Source organism: Dermacentor variabilis, chromosome 8 (genome assembly GCF_050947875.1).
Source record: "Dermacentor variabilis isolate Ectoservices chromosome 8, ASM5094787v1, whole genome shotgun sequence".
Lineage (NCBI taxonomy): Eukaryota > Metazoa > Arthropoda > Arachnida > Ixodida > Ixodidae > Dermacentor > Dermacentor variabilis.
Genome location: NC_134575.1, coordinates 7833715 through 7850848, shown reverse-complemented (window position 1 = coordinate 7850848; position 17134 = coordinate 7833715). Strand labels below are relative to the sequence as shown.

General features: G+C 41.8%; 1 protein-coding gene and 1 long non-coding RNA gene across 3 annotated transcripts in view; one reads left to right on the top strand and one right to left on the bottom strand.

Moving 5' to 3' along the window:
• Nucleotides 1–9061, top strand: part of LOC142589573 (uncharacterized) — a 10231-nt gene extending 1170 nt beyond the window's left edge. Inside the window, exons 2-3 of one of the 2 annotated variants that reach the window (XR_012829892.1) lie at nucleotides 1172–1323; nucleotides 8729–9061. This is a non-coding gene — a long non-coding RNA (uncharacterized LOC142589573). Of the gene's footprint in view, nucleotides 1–1171; nucleotides 1324–1752; nucleotides 2231–8728 lie in introns of those variants that run through there. The other variant, XR_012829893.1, reaches the window with a different exon arrangement.
• Nucleotides 5489–17134, bottom strand: LOC142589570 (THUMP domain-containing protein 1). Its single transcript, XM_075701039.1, has 4 exons — nucleotides 16666–17134; nucleotides 12331–12474; nucleotides 8800–9060; nucleotides 5489–6030 (listed from the first exon to the last, which is right to left on the bottom strand). The coding sequence occupies exons 1-4, from the start codon at nucleotides 16852–16854 to the stop codon at nucleotides 5590–5592; spliced, it is 1035 nt and encodes a 344-aa protein (XP_075557154.1). The 5' UTR covers nucleotides 16855–17134; the 3' UTR covers nucleotides 5489–5589.

The following is a 17134-nucleotide window of genomic DNA, read 5'->3' as shown; positions in this document are numbered from 1 at the left end:
GGCGCACGCTTCCGGTTACCTTCATTTGAAAGACCGCGAGTTTATGCCTACGCACACGCTTACGAACGCTTGTGCGCACGTTGTACAACCCCAGAATATTTTCGCGGCCACATCACGCTCGCGCCTCCCCTCACCATGGGCGTACTCCACAACAGCAAGCAGATGTTTTTGACGAGTTGTCGCAGTGCTCAGCGAAACGTGCACTTTGTGAACATGCCTACAGTGTATTGCATAGAGAAGATTGTGTCCTCTGTCTCGCAACATTTAATCGTAGTTTTTGTGCCTTCTTCGCTGCGTTCAACTGCTGCCTGCAAATAGCTGCCACCAAGACAGACACAAAGCTTGTCCAGACAACACCTTATATATAGGGTGCCCCACATAACTTGAGTCAAACGTTAAAAATATGCAAATGCCATCCATGTAGCTGGACAGAACCAAATTAATGTTGCTTGCTGTCGCTTGGAGATACTCAAATTATTTTTCATTCTACCTAATTAAATAATTAACCTTAATTGACTTCTCAAATATTATAATTAGATGAAAGGTGTCACTGAGAAAATTGTAGAGCAACATGAAAAACTCTTGGTATAGCTTTCTGTTGCTCAATACGTGTTACATAAAGGTGTTTTTCCAAGCATGAAAGAAGCCCATGAATACATGCAAAGTGCCTCACGAGGCCAGTTGTGCAGCAATCTTGTGTGTATTAGCGGGCAGATTGCAGATTTACGGATGACTTTGGTTAAGGCTTTTCAGGAACAGTCTTATTTAGACTGTGTGGTACAGCGTGAAGCGGGACACGGGACACAGGAAAAAACGAGGACAAGCGCGTGTCCTTGTTTTTATCCCCTGTCCTGCTTCGCACTGTACCACACAGTCTAACACGGAAAACCAACTAGCCCAAACCATCACCCTTCTAAGTTTCAGGAACACTCATAAACTTAAACATACTTGTTGCATTCAAAATGTCTTTGGCAGCCAACAGAACTGCTGGCAAATACTGGGATCATTTAATGCCCATACATGACTGTATGTACTAGAACTTCATTTGTACACATCTGTTTCAAAATTTTTTTGTCAAAACCAGATATAGCTAGGTTGCAGAGAATGTTGGGAGAACACTGTTCAGATAACATTTTCTGAGAAACATGTTCTTGCATGTTATTTCTTTCAGAACATATAAACAAAGTTCAGTACATGGGTGTCTGCATTCAACTGGCATTGGAATGTAGCTGTCATGTTTTGGAATCAAACTGGCGAGCTCATGCACAGCAGCGGGATGCCACAGACGAAATGGGTCTTGTCTCCAGGCAACTCGTCTTAGATGTATGCCAAGGAGTATTTCAAAACTTTTGGTGTGATTAGGATTCTCAGCTTTCTACAGAAACTTTGTATCTTTATGCCACCCTTCCCAGTGACCCATGCTGTATACTAGCTTATGCCACTAGGTATGTCTTGGCTGCTGTCTTGCCAGGCAGACAACATGGGTCCCTGTGTATGCGTCTGAATAGAGAACTTGCTGCTGGCTACCTACTATCTAGCCTAGCGGTTAACTTAGGTCACATGGTATGTGCCATTTGATACGTGCCCTAATAGACAACATACACTTCATAATTACACAATATAATTATTAAGATTTCTACCAAAATGAATTTCCCATCAAATTAAATATGCACCATCACCTGAATGCTAACCGCATTAACGTAATCATCCCAAAAGGGTGCATTCTGCCTGGTCTTTCTTTATTTTTTCCAGAAGACACTTACTTGACTGCACTGGCCAGAGAAATCCTGCAGAACCTCTCTGGTGCCTCGCAAGGAGCATATAAATGTTCAGCAGATGAAAAGCCTACAGACTCGTTCTACCTTGAATAATCATGACCCAAATTCTAGCACATAGTTCTACGAAACAAACAGGCTGCAGTGCCAAGGTGCTTCTTGCTACAGCTCGGAACATTTTCCTGCAAAGGCCATTTTTCTGATTTCTTTTCCTGGCTGCACAGGTTACTATAGAGCATATTATAGTTAAATAAATGTGTGCAGGTCTTCTGCGTAAAGAAGCTGCGTAAATGACCTGTGGGGCTTATTGTCCATAATGAACAGTTTGTAGTCTGTGAGCTGGTCTGTTTGTGCCTGTAAGAACTTTCTCTCTTGTCCATGAGGAATGTCCCAGTAAACTTGGGGCCAATTTTACCTACTACAGGTACATTACAAACAAACAAAAAACAAACACTCTCTCGTAGCCTTTGTCTGGACGCAGCTACAGCAGATGGTAAGCATCCGCTGCAGACACGGTAGCAGATCATTTTGTGCACCTCACAGGGTCTTCAGGTGCCAGACCCCAGATACAGGTTACAGAAAGTGTTCAGGCTACATGAGCCCATAGTTTCCAAAGAAAGACTTCCCGTACCTGAGTGAGATTATGAGGAAGGGAAATGGTTGCTAGCAGGGCTTGTTTTTAGATGACATAATATAGCAAACAGTGCAAAAATAGGACACAAGATTAAGGGGTGCCATCCAATTCTTGTGATTGTTCCATTTTTGAACTGTTTGTTAAATTCTTGTGGAACTTTTGTGCAGGCATTGTGCACCCTTGATCCTCAGCACCTCCATGCTGAGCAACAACTGCCGTGCCAGTGCTGGTGGCCTTCACTGTGTGAACACCTAAAATTAAGGCTCTTATATATTAATACTTTGTGAATTTAGAAAACTGTCTCAACAATACATTCTAAATGTACATACTCCCAAGTATGCTAGAAAGTTTCGAGCAAGAAAGTTTAGCTATTTGCTTGTGCCAACAGTTTTGAAATTTGTTTCACTGTCTGAGGGGACGTTTTAATGACTCTGACGTCTGGAAATTTATTATCATGCACTCAATGAAACATACAACCTTGAAATTTTTCCAGCATGTTCTTCCCAATGCGTACTTTATTCCGATAAACTTTCACCTCAATATGGCTGACATTTCACAGTTATGCACTGCTTCAAACCACCATATAGCTCCAAAGCACAACTAATAGAATTTTATAAATTTCACACATTAACCCTAATTATTCTACACATGTCTAACTTTATCTTATTAGGATCGCAAATTGGGCAACTTGGTAGCAATCCAGACAGGAGCACGCTAAAGAACACAAGGCATGTGCTGCATGTCCTGCATTATTTTGCTTATCCCATCTTAAAAAAATTTGTTGATGACAGATCTAGCTTTACCTACACATCACCCATGAGGGGCTCAACAATATCCCTCCAAATTTCATCGTGCTAACTTCAACAGTTTTTTCAGAACTAATTGTTGTGAGCATTTTGAAGAAGCAGTACATATTTTAGTTGACATTTGGAGCATATGTTTTCAGTAAACATATTCCACTACATGCAGTCATACTAACAGCTTTGCTGTAGAGCAGGTGCACATGACGAAACACAGCATTTCAATCATAACTGATGTCCATGCTTTGTTCTCTTTCCATGTCATTTTTTATTTTTCTGTATCAAATTATAAGGCAAGTGTGCCATTTTTGGACACAGTAATAAACAGTTCAACCCAACTCAATATTTTCTGTAACTAAGATTTTATAGCCACAAACCATATTTTGTTACAAAAAACACCTTGTACTGAAATAAAAATTCCTTTTTGAATGAAATGCAGCCCTTTCACCATGCACCCCCCCAACAGGTAGCATGTATACAATGCTGCTTATTGTGCTTCTTAACTCCTTTACATTTAACACAAATCAACCAGCCTAACTCACCATATTCTGCCTCACAATGGCTTGAAACTTTACAATGTTTACTGTTCATACACATAAAAGTTACATGTTCATTTCATCTTCCATGAGTTACATGTTAAACAAGTTCTGATGCATCGAACACTCCAAGTGTAAACACTACAGTGAGCAGCACAATCACAGAGGATAATGCAACATTGAGAATTGTGTGCGGAATACCGAATTGAATCTGTGGTGAAAAGCACCAACACAAGTGATTCCTTTTTGGCACACAGATGGTGTATGAAAAATGCTGTTAGTAACAACTTAGCAAAAGCAGGAGTTCCTATCCAAATAGACTGAAATGGAGAAGCCATCTTTCTCAGTTATCACTGCTCCGATATTGATGTGGCTTATTGCTTTTAGAAGTAAAAGTTGAAATTTACCGACTGTAGGCAGCAAATTCTTTGCTTAGGCCATCAAAAAAAGGAAAAAAGAAAGCTATTGAAAATCACAATAAAAATATGCTGTTCCTTGTTTTCTACATTCTTAGAAAAAATAAGAACAAGAATCAAGTTTACAACTCATTAGCCCAGCAGTAAAAAATATATTAGAATTATGTAAACTGTACCTATTGAAACATCTAAGGTGGACAAACTTGATGTGTTATACATTGCTCTGAAACATACCGCTAATTTGTGAGTGGAACATTTAAAAAATCCTCGTATGCATCGTAACAATTACACGTAAGCTCTAAACTTATCTATCAAATTTGCTCTAATAAATGCAGTTTACAGAACTGCAATATGTGTTCTTCGTTTTAAGTTATGGGTTGGTAAATTTAGTGATTCAGTTTTCCTTTAAAAGTGCTGCTTTTTGACAATATTGACAAAAAAAAATTGAGGTCATAAATAAGAATTTTTCTTCCAACATTCTTTCTACGTACTTGAATGGGGAAATCAGAGTTGTCTTTGAGGTAAAGCTTTCTCTTAAGAGGAAGCTTTAGCTCTGGCCTAACTCCAATGCCACTTATTCAAATACATGTAAAAAGTAGAATTGCTTTTCTGAGATAACAACTGGGCCAATTTTAATTAAATTCGTTGCTTTTGAGAGAGAAAGTTAAATTCTAGTGACTGTTGCATGTGGAATTTCGATTTAGGGCCAGAATTCTGTAAAAGAAATTTAAAGATATGGTGATATTGAAAATATAGAATGAAGTTTACAAATCTGTAGCTCTGCACCAGGAACAGATATCGTAGCTCTGTAAACTGCATCATTTTGAGCATCCAAAGTGAACAAACTTGATATGTCAATTTATAAATTGTGTAAATTTCTTACATTGTTTACAAGGGTTCTGAAAAAGTTGTACTCACATATTAATGGCTTATCTGAGAGCCATGTATAATATATCACTTTTGTCTGCTTTAGATGTACTGTTAGGTGCAATTTACAGTATTGTGATATCATTCTTCGCTGTTGAGTTAGTGTTGTAAACTTCATAGTTTTGTTTTCTGAAAATTTGCAATTTTTACTCATTTTTATGAAGAATTGACGAACTAAATCAAAAATTTGCAACCGACAGTCACTAGATTTTAACTTTTGCTTTTAAATGCAACAAACCTCATCAAATTTGGTGCAGTAGTTGCAGAGAAAAACAACTTCTCCTTTCTCATGTATTTAGATAGGAGCCCCTGAGCTAAAGCTTCCTCTTAGTCTAAAAATGATGGACGTGACACAAGAAGGTGGTGTCACATTGAAAAGCTCCAAATGCAGTTGCCCATGTCAATAATGAAAGTGAACATTTAATGCCACCTTTTATGTTCCAGAGAATGTTGTTACATTTGACTGCAAATGAGCAAAAGAAGGAACTGAGAGAAAAATGCTCAGTCTTTAGATGCCTCCACAGTTTTGTGTGACCCCACGTTTTCGCCTTCTGATGTGTTTGTCAAGAGTTCAGCGTTGCCCCCATTCGATGAAGCGTTGTCTGGTTTGCTGTCTGCAGCTTCCACGACATCTCTTTCGTCGTCTCCAACGGTATCCAGAGGCTTCTTATTTTCTTCGCACACTGCTTCTTTGTCACCCTCAGGTTTTTTGTCCTTGCTCTCTTCACTGTCATTCTTTGGCACATCAGCAGAAGAGCTAGGCTCGTTTGGCACCTCAGAGTTTGGCTGAGGCTTTGTCACTTCCAGGAGGTTGTACTTTCTGAATTCCAGGTACCGAGGCATCAGAGAGATGCAGCAGATGTTATGCAACACATCCACCATGAGCACCAAGTCTGGCTTGCGCAGTTCCCCTATCCACTGAGGCTTGGCAGCCTTCACAACCTACAACAAACAAGCAGACAAAAGAGCCACTCCATTGTGCAAGAAATTTAGTGCACTAAGTACAGCTGTGCAAGCTAACATAGCTGTTGTTCTCTCCACCCCTGTACCAATGAAAAAAAAAAAAAACTGTCTAAAGCTACAGAAGCATGTTGGTATATAAGGGCCATGGGGGGCAAGTCCCAAAGTAGAACTGTAAGGGGCACCTCCTATCTGTACTGCATTAGTTAAATTAGCAGTAGGCATACAAATGATTAAAGAGGCAACGTTGAGACAAGCAATTTGAAAGAAAAAAAATGCATAATGAACATAGGTTCAAAGAAGTATTTTAATAAGTGATATATAAGCATGCATAGAGAAAATAATCAAAAGTAGAAAAAGAGGCAGAGTGTCCTCTTGATAGCAAGAAAGCAGTATGGAAGTAGCAGTACACATAATTTAGTTGTAACATAACAGCTGCAATTAATGAACAAGCATCAATATAGACACAGCACTGTGTTTGCTGTGCTCACTTCGTCCTGTCTGAAGTGCTGTTTGATAATATACAGTAGAACTTCGTTGGCATGTTCCCGTTACGTACGTTTTCCTGGCGGCAACGTTCACAATCGAGAACACAATAAATGACCCAACAGATTTAAGCTCATTTTTGGCCGGTTCATACGTTCGCGGAAAACAAGATTTTTCGGCACCAACGTACAGTACATCGCCAAACTGCAATCGCATGATACGTTTTCAGGCCGCTAGATCCGATGTAAACAAGAAATCGCGCAAGGTGCACGCGATCGAGTATATAGCCGTTCGTCTCACGTGAAAACTATGGCGCGCACAGTTTATTATTCCGGTACCAGCAAATCTCCGCCCGAGTTGTCACACACCGCACTCACAGCTATTGCCGCCAAACCTATTGCGATAAGCATCTTCACTTGTCTGTTTTACAGTGCGTGGTGGGTAGTGCCATTGGTAGCGTACTGTACGCATTTAGTAGGCGATAAACCAAATACGCCACCATTCCCTGCTGCAGGTGGCGCAATGTGTGCATCACGTTTCGCTTCGGCTTCCTGTCGCTCTCTTAAAACACGACACAATAGGAAAACAACAAAAATTTCGGGCCGAGCCATCCATATAGTGGTGGATTAGCCAACGAAGCTGCTTCTGCCGCTTAGATGCAGAGACTTTAACTACCTAACATGATGCTTGCGAGCAGCCTCAAGTGCGTGATCTGCATCGCTAGCTTGCGCTCGACGCCGACGATTAGACTCTCGCATCTCTCACGCTGACGTTCTTCGGAGGCAAAGTCAACGGCTCCGTTCTCCACTTTCGCACGGGCACGTTGTCAATGGTTATGGTTGTGTCTCTGCTGTCGACGCCTCTCACTCGTACTTGGCTTGTTCTTTGGCCGTGCGCACAACATGTTGTCTTCCCACTTTTCCCATTTTTGTTGGAGTTGCAGCTCTTGCAATGGCCTACCTCTGCAATGCACAATATGGTTCTTACCCACCGCGGCGGCTACTGCAGTGCACATCGTGTTTCCCGCCACAGCTGCCGTGCCGTTGTATTGAGGGCAGACAACAGCAGACGCAGCTAAAAACGCAGCCGGCAGCAACGGCAGCCAGTTCGGGTGAACTCCCCCCACTGCGCAGGTGCGGTGCGCAGTGAAATCACATGTCCTTTCTTTCTTCTGCACGATACTATCATTCATTATCTTTTTTGTTCACTTTATGGACGTTAGCCAGCCCAGATACACCCTCCCTCCCACCCCTACAAGACTATGCATATGGCTCATTCATAGCCAGGTAAACATCTTCACTGTAAAATGCGTTTCGGGCTGCTAGAGCACCACCTCAACGCGCAGTCGGCTGTCTCGTGTCGCAACGATCCATGGGATGCTTTGTATTACGTAGATGTCCACAATAGTTGAGCCTATAAAATGTTTTTACTTACTTCGAATTGTATGTTTGCCTAGTTAGTACGTTTTTTCTCACGGTCTTTCCTAAAACATATGAGCGAGGTTCTACTGTGTGTGTATGCATATATATATATATATGAAGGCAAAGTTGAAAATTCTCAATATAAAAAATTTAGAAGTTCATATAATACATTTCAACCTAGTTTATTTATTTTCCAGGAGTCTATTGTCAGTGACCATATCATCATATATCATCAAAAATGATAAATTTTTCACTGTAATAAATAAAAAAAAAGAATGTGTGGTTTAGCTGACAAGCCAGGTTCAGTGTCAACGAATATAACCAGTTCCTAGCTCAACTACTAGAGCAGGCAAAATTAGTTTTGCTTTATTACTGGTTAACTGGTGAGGTCTAGTGCTTAGAAAAACTCTACAGCATAGACACACACCTTGCCTCTAACCTGTGAAGCTCTCATGTGCCCTTCCCCACATTAGGTAGCCCAAGCCCCTTAGGCAAGTGTCCCCATCACCACCAAACATGCTTCTGTGTGAACCACAGGCTGTAGGCAGATGCAAGTCATGACTTGCTAAACAAGTGCAGCCAGGATTGATTAGTACAACTATGCAAGGTCAGTGAAGGTGTGTCTGATCAGAGGGACATTCGAGAGCTTGGCTAAAACCTGCTTGGTGCAGCCTGTAAGTATTTTGCAGTTGCTACAGTTGTCATTTGCAATTTTCATAGAGAACATCTTATTTTTACAGGACAAAGACATGCTGTCTTGTATCTTGTCACAGGGTTCCCTCACTAGCTCACCTGGAGAAGGTAAGGATGCAATGCACAAGATTCACTGTTCATCATTACTGACCTGCACTATCTCCTGAAGCATTGGGTTGTGCTGAAGGCTGCTGTTGTGGCGGATTTTCCCAGCAACCAAGTAAGCAACTTCTGGCGAGGCAGAGTCATTGTAGGATGCAAGCACTGTTTCTACCGTCTTCTTCATGGTGTCCAGGTTCGCTTTGCAAGTTGTCTGCACAGGCAACAGGCGCTGGATGAAGCGGCTGCGCTGTTCGTGCTTCGCCTTCAGGTCTTCAAAGATGGCTGTCACCAGCTGTCCAGGATCATCCACCTACACTTGTGAAGGACAGCAATGGTCATCATTTCAGAGTGCAACTCATTTAAATAATCTTCAGAACTGATTGCATTTCTGCTTACAAGGCTATGCACGTGCAAGCACCACTGTTGGGGAAGCACCCAGCATGTGCATGGCGCTAAATGCAGGATGTGTTGATGGGCATGATGAAAATCATTGTTCTATCCCAAAAAAAAAGCTGCATTTCAATGTGTAACATATTAAAAATCAAAGATAGTGCAGGCTGCAGTTGTGAGATTGTTCAGCCAAAGGCCACTTGAACATCTCTTGGACAAGCCTCATATTAGCAAATAGCTGATATGATATGGTGGCCACCAAGAGTCACTGATGCAAAAAGTCGACTGGAGTCCTGTCATGTACAGAACTTGGAAATGAGTTGAACAGAAACCTTTCAAGTTTTTACTGGTGGTTCCAAAGCACCATAAAATAAACGTTCCTCCGCAACAGCTTTCTTGAAAAGGTACTGCCATAATTGCAAAGCTACCGGCACCTGAAGTAACGAATCTCTGCGTCATGCTTCTTAAAAAGTCTTATACATAATAGTACACAGTGGAAAGTTGAAAAGCAAACCTTGGCTTAAAGGGACCCTGAAATGATTTTGACGATTTTCTACAAACGTACTGAGTCGTTAGAGTAGGTCCTTCTGATCATTAATTGACCCATTTAAGTGCTCCGCATAAAGCGTGCAATTTATTATAAGGTTTTAAAAATGCACACCGCTGCCGATCGCAGCACACTGCTCGGCGGAATTTTAAGCCGCCCCTACCCATATGACGGAAATCACCCATATGACGTCAGTGGGGCGAGCGATCCGATTGGCTGACCAGGGCGCGTCATTGATAATTTTTCCAACTTTATGGTAAACAAATGATGTTCGTAATAGTTGGGATGTTAGTTAATTTGTTTTTATAAAAAGAAAGTAACATAAAGAGAATGCACAAGAACATTTTTTCAGTACACTTAAGCACTTCCGGCGCACAGCAAGTGTCGTCTGCTTGTCTTACAACGTGCTCCGTCTTTGACGAGAGCTCCGCCGTCAATGTCGGTCTGTCTTTTCGCGAGCGCTATGATTTGACTTTGTTGCGTTGTGGACTGCAAACGTAGTGACTGGCAATATGTCAAGCTGCGACATTGTGTCCCTCTGCAAGCCAGTAGACGAGCGGACTGGCTGCAGCGCATCGGACTGCCACTATCCGATTGACACCAGGATTTGCGCGATTGCGGCCATCACTTTACACCGGAAGATTGCTAACGCAATAGCGTTTCGCGAGTCCGGTATTAGGGTAAACGCAAGCGCAAGGGGACAGGGTCACGCCGTGTCCCCTTGCGTGTCGTTTCAGGGGATGAATAGAAGCGCAAATGTTAATGGTTTGGTCTGTATGGTGCAGCCACCTGGTGGCATAGAGCTCAACCACACACAGTAGCAGTAACAAAATATATTCTTCTTCGCTGTTGGTGTAAATTTTTCGCAGGAGTGTAATCATTAACACATTGTTTTTGTAAATGTTTAAAATGTTTTACACTTGGTTAGAGCAATATTAGCTCTTCCTTTGACTGGTTAAGCTCTGCGCCAACGGGTGGCTGGACCGTGGAGACCGATCAGGCAGCTTACGTACGTCTACGCTAAAGTTCCTTCATCAGCTTGAGTTTATGCCTCCACCGTTCCGTCGAAACCTTCAGCTAGTGTGTGATTACCGGAATACCAGACACGTTCGGCGCTACGACAGAATGCTCGCAACGCACGCTGCTTCGATAGCTCACGTTTGGGGTCAACGACCAAGCGGCTAGCGGAGAGGTTTTGCGCGGGCGGGGCGGGCTCCAAAACACCCGGAAGTGGACGATGTGACGTAGCATCGTGACGCAGAACCAGAGAAGGCAAAACTTAGCCCCAATCGCTCGGTGAACGAGTTGAGGAGGAAAAGCATGGCTAGGAAGGTGGGTAACTTGTAATCGCTTGTAGCTCCATTAATGCGTAGCGCTTCACTTAAATTGTGGTGCGAATGTTCTACTTAAGCTGTACCCTACGTGTCTACAAAATTTGTCCGAACCGTTCCAGGCGCCCTTTAATTAAAGCTAAAATGTAATTAGACATATATAATTTATCTTTCTTAGCTTCATCAAAAACCATCTATATATTTTCTGAAATCCTGAAAAGTAATTTCACTCCAGTTTAAATGAAAAGGTTCTTGCACGCAATATTTGTGAACCTGGAGCTTCTGTGACAAGCAAAAGCAAAGAAAAAAGAAACATCACTTGACACAGAATTTTACAATTCTGTTCTCAATTGTGTGTACGGAGCACCTTTATGGTGTGCTCCAGTTTGTGCGTAATATTGCAGTGTAGCACATTGTTTATCAGAGACATTGTCTCGATGCCCACTCTTGTTTACGATTTTATTCTAATGCCAGCAGAAGCCCTTGTGAACAAAAATGCTAGACCACATCCTCTCACTTGTAAATTTCAGCTTACAAGTGGCGGAAAGCACCAACTGTCGTGCACAGGATGGAATGCACTGCTGTGCCATCTGTAGTGCTGGTATGGAAGTCATGCTGAATGCATTCCATTGCACAAGAAATGTTTGGCTGGATTCACTAAAGCATTGACCAGAACCTGTGTCATACACAAAGCTCGTGCAGTTGCAGGTGGCATCACCCGTTTCCATTGCACAGTTTTCAAGCAGTCCTGCAGGCGTCCACTCTCCTAGAAGTTGTCCACTTGGCAATCCAGAAGCGAAAGCTGCCAGCCCAACATGAACATTAAAGGGACACAAAATTGAATCAATAGATCAGTTTAGAGTCATATAGATACCTTTTCAAAGCTCTACTTTATTAATTCATTGTAAGGGATTTATTATTAGAAGAGAAAATAAGGGTTAGACTTCCATTTCTCGAGTTTTATGCCAAGAAAACAGCAACGATACAGTACTCATTTGCAGAATGGCTAACATGCTTTCAAGTTAGTGTCTTGCTTTTTTCTACTATGTGACAGACCCAAGTAGAACTGTGCAGCAACTAGATGTTTTTTTAGTTATTTGTTAATTTAGTTTATAGTGTCAACCACGGGTGTTCAAACAGGAGGGGCATACAAAGATTGCAGAACATGTGTGTAAGAACCAACACACAAAATAAGTAGATAAAATTGATACATTAGAATGAGGAGAGCTTCATACTACAAATTCAATTAAGTTAATAACAAAGGATGCTCAATAAATAGAATAATGTTAGACGTACAGAAAAATTTTCTCACCGTGGTTGTTACAAAAAAGTTTCCAGCCACATCCGTCTTCACCTTTTGAAAACGGCGAACTTTGTCCTTGGACTCCTTGAGCTCATTCAGCTCTGCAGCTAAGTCATCCTCAATGGACTCTTTGCTGCCTGCTCCCTCTGGATTCTTGAACATTGGGAAGAGTGTAGCATGTGACAGTAAGTCCTAGGCCTAGTGTGCAGCAAAACACCGGTACAGGCAATGGCACTGAGGCATATAATACTGGCAACACCATAACAAACAGCCCAGTAAGCACTCTAGAATACCACACATTGCTCAGTGATAGCTACCATCAATCTTTATGGATGAATCACACAGGTCCACATAGACACAATAGCACGTGGCCTGCATAACTGTACACAGGGTGCTTAAATACACGACTGCAGGACTCTTGTTAAGCACAGCTGTTTACTTGGCTAGGATGTGCAGAACAAGTCAAGATGAAGCTTTAGCTTTGTCACAACTACAATGTCTCTTTGCAAACATGTGAAGTACAGAAATGCCCCCTTGGGTATGAGATATGATCTGGCTTGAAAGACACTTGTGGCACTTATAGAGAAAGCTTATAAGCTTATAAGAAGCAAAATTTTAATGTACAGTCTCACATTTAAAAAGAAGGAAGAAAGAAAGAAAGAGACGAGATAGAGGCAAGAGGTAAACAGTAAAAAAAGTTAAATACTAAAGTTTACAACTGTGAAAATCAGCAATAAAAGATATTGCATAAATGCAATGCAGAGACATAGATTGCATTAGTTTATATTTTTTGTTAAATGCTTAATTTGTTGATGTAAGTTTTACAAAAGTTTCATTCATGAATTAGTGGCGTATCTAAATGCAGTCTATATCAATTTTGTCAGCTATGGATGGCCCAGTTGATGCCGTTCACTTTATTCATTGCAGAGTTACAGAGCTGTAAACATGATGCTTCACTTTCATTTGCCATTTTTCAGCAATTCAAAGTTCATTCCAACTACATTCAAAGTGGTACAGCTGGATTCAAATTACAACATTTAGGCATTTCACATGCACATGAACACGGGGGCCTACAGCTAAAGACACTTCTTAAAGGGCCCTGTTATACAGTAAAGTTGCAAAGCGCTGTTTACAGAATGTTTGATCACAACAATTTTTTGAAAGGGGTTTAGTAGTGACCAAGGTAGAAGGACACGAAGCGTCACTAGGCCGAGGCACGAGGTAGCAAGCTACTTTTCCCACAGAAGAGGCTCTCTGCCGCTGCATCGACCAGCACCTACAATCTGTATTTCTCTCTTGCCTTTTCCCATATTGCAGTCAAAGGCCCATCTCCCTTGTAGTCACGATCCCTGACTCTCCAAACCTCACCTCCATTATTTTTGTCCTCCTCCTTTTCTTGTTTCACAGCACATTTCCAGAGGCATTTTAGTACAGTGTGATGTTATTTCACGAGTACCCCATGGCACGGTTCTTGGCCCTTTGCTATTTCTAATATACATTAATAACCTACCTTCCATAGTAACATCTACTATCTGCCTTTTCGCTGATGACTGCATAATATACCGCCCTATAAGAAACCTGACGATTCTCCATTCTTCAAGTCCTCCATCATGCAATGCGCATGATGTCAGGAACATTACAATTGACAGAGCAGCACATATGAGCTCAATGGTCACTGATCAGTCACAGAAGCTGTGGGCACATTCCTGCAGCCCATCTTCAGACAGGCAGCACAGTAAGACAGCGGTCAATAGAGACAGAATGGCAGTAATACTTTTTTTCCTATGTTGTCTTTTCTTTTGGACGTGCTACTGCACTGCCCAATTAAGATAACAGTAGCATGCATAATGTTAATTTCTTTGCTTGAATGCAACGAAAGAGATGCTACCTAGGAAGGCACATAGAAAAGTGTAAGCACAGACTACCAACTCTTCTTCAAGTGTCCTTTTTATTTTATTTATTTATTTTGCGTTGATGCAGTAATTCTCTACAGTAGTCACAAACCAACTAGCCTCTAAGATGTTCTGCTTAAGACGACCATTTGCCAAACAGCCCAACTGTCAATTCTGCTCACGCTTTCTGCCACTGCCTTGCTAAGTCAGCAAACTGACAGTTGCAATGCATTTTATTTGACACATTGCAAGCCCCATCTTGTCTCTTTTATGCTGCTGCCTGTAGCTGATCAAAAGAACAGGTGAGCAATGTCTCAATATTGAGGAGATAGTTGTGCTCTACAGTGCAGTAATTGTCTTTCACTTGTTAACACACAGCAGCTTCTCATTTTCGACAGCCACTTTTGATTATCTCACCCTAAGACAGAGCCCTATTTCCTGCTTTGCTGCTGAGGCCCTGATGACTTATCTGGAGGCAACAGGCAAGCCACATGGTTTCTGCTAACCTAAGAGGACAAGTTTTCTAGCTTTTAGGAGCTTAAATGAATATTGCTGCACAGCAGTGAAATTTCTAAGATTATGTGTGACTGAGGCCAATATGAGACATGTTTCCAGGAGCAAGTTTTCTGTGCAGTTTAAGCATTCCAAACAACAGCACTAACTACATTTCAATAAACTTTGTTCTTTGGAGACCATAAAAACAAGAATTGATGAGAATTGGTCACAATTTCCAAGAACAGCTGTCAGTGAAAAAATCTTCCATGATTCAGCATGGAGGACTTTTTCTCTAGCATTTGTGAAACCCCTGCACACAGACTGCTATTACACCTAGATAACCAGACAAATTCACTGTAAGTAAGAAAAGTTAAAAAATGAGGGAGTGTGAAGAAAGCCTGCACAGGTCCCAAATATTTGTGCGCATTCCAAACATCTTTGCAATCGCTCCTTGTCAGTGCAGAAGTAAACATCAAACTTCTGGGGGTTTCAAGTGCCAAAACAATTATCTGATTGTGAAGCACACTGTAGTGGGGGATTCTGGATTAATTTTGGCCACCTGGGGATGGGCACCTAACTATAAGCACACAAGCATTTTCGCAGTTTGCCCCCGTCAAAATGCAGCTAGGATCAAACCTGCGACCTCAAGCTCAACAGCACAATGACAAAGGGTAATCAAACATGACTTCTCTGACTGAACTTTAATTAAGTGACAGTGGAGTATGATCATGTTAACTCTGGAGGCCTGCAGCAGTATTACGCGACTACAGTTAAACTCATATTTAAATCATAATGGATGCTCATGGTAGCAATAATGTGTACAGGTGATCTGTCAGCACCCTGAACCACTAACTTATTTCAACAGAGTAGGCAATTTCTGGCGATTATTTTATTACTCTTACTTCTGTAAAAGAGAGATGGAAAATTTCATAGTGATAGTTGATAATCCGCTACATTACACTGATCAAATGAGTGGCCAGCAGGGCACACAACTGTGAAGCTGTGTGCATATTTGGCCACACCATGCTCTACATTTTGTAGCAATCAGCTCTGCATCCAATGCAGTACCAACAATTGCAGTCCTCCACTCTTGTGTTTGTGTTCCAGGTGACAATAGCTGACCATTTGAACTATTATTGCTTAATTCCGAGTTTATACAACTCCTTTCTGATGGTTTTACCTAGTTACAGATGGAGATCAGCAGTTCTGATGGCCGTTTAAAACCGCAATGAAGATGTATCAGCGTTTTGAGTAGGGCTGGTTGTGAGCGTTTCGTTTGTGCCTCTATAAATTGTCCTTGTCAGATTCCTTCACTGTTCCCCTGTGACGAAACATTACACAAAGGACTTTAGTAGCGCATCATTCTGGCTTTGTTAGCACTATAGAAGCGTCCTCATCGACACGATAAGTCTTATAGTTGCTTTGATAGACGGCCTCTGAAGCTTCGCAGGAGCGCTCGCAAACGACCTGTCGAGTGTGCCATGCATCAGCGACTACAGCTACTCGCTCCCTTGTCAAGCTTAATTCTTCATGCGCGCGCGTGTTCCATCATGCGTCTCCAGGTAACGTTTGCTTCATGCAATATGATTACTAAATGGAAATATTCTTTTTTATTCATACATATGGTATGGGGCAATTTATGAATAAAAAATACCGTGGCCGACAAGCCTTCAAACTATCGAGCGTGGTACGTGTAACCACGAAGTATGACATTGTTTAAGATTGAAGCCAATCATGATCACAAGTAAAGTAGCGTTCAATTTGCACTGAGTTTGATTAGAATATACTGAAGCACGCTTGACAGTTGTTGTAAAAAAAGAAGAAAGAAATGCGTTCGCACGAGACCTGACGCGAGCTTTCTTTATCGTCTGCTAGAAACTATAAGGATGACCAGTTCATTAAATAAACGTTTCCTCGGAGACAGCGCGCCGTATTAAATGAAACTGTGAATACTAACTTCAGGGCCCCAGATTTTGTCAGCGTACTCGTTGAGCAGCTCGTAGCAATCCTTAGCAGCCTGGAACTCGCTTCGCTCGAAGGTGACCAGAAAGCCCGTCATGTCGGATTCCAGGTTGCCGACTCGGCGCTTCTTGGCGAAAGTCTTGTAGTAGTTTTTCTTGCGTTTCTTGCTATCGCCAGTGCTCATGATTGACCCTGTCCTTGGAAGTATTTAAGCTAAATTTGACAATGAAGGTCCGCGAGGGCGAAGAAAAGCTGATTATTATCAGAGGGTATTTGTGTTACCAAGAAACGTATCGACAAAATAAATTACACACACACGGACAAAATGTATAACGAAGGTCGAGAAATCAGAGTAGTTTAGTGTAGCTAAGCAAGGAATTCGGAAAAAAATAACCGGCTTGGCTGTCCAGTCTACAAGCTTCCGCGCCGCAAGTGCGGATGGAGCAGACAACACAGCTTGGCTT

Excerpts from the sequence above, each read along its gene's own strand:
- LOC142589570 (XM_075701039.1), bottom strand. The coding sequence starts at position 16,854 with ATGAGCACTGGCGATAGCAAGAAACGCAAGAAAAACTACTACAAGACT. Across the intron at positions 9,061-12,330 it reads ACTTTTTTGTAACAACCACG|GTGGATGATCCTGGACAGCT; the intron begins GTGAGAAAATTT and ends TCACAAGTGTAG. Across the intron at positions 6,031-8,799 it reads TGCTTCAGGAGATAGTGCAG|GTTGTGAAGGCTGCCAAGCC; the intron begins GTCAGTAATGAT and ends TGTTTGTTGTAG.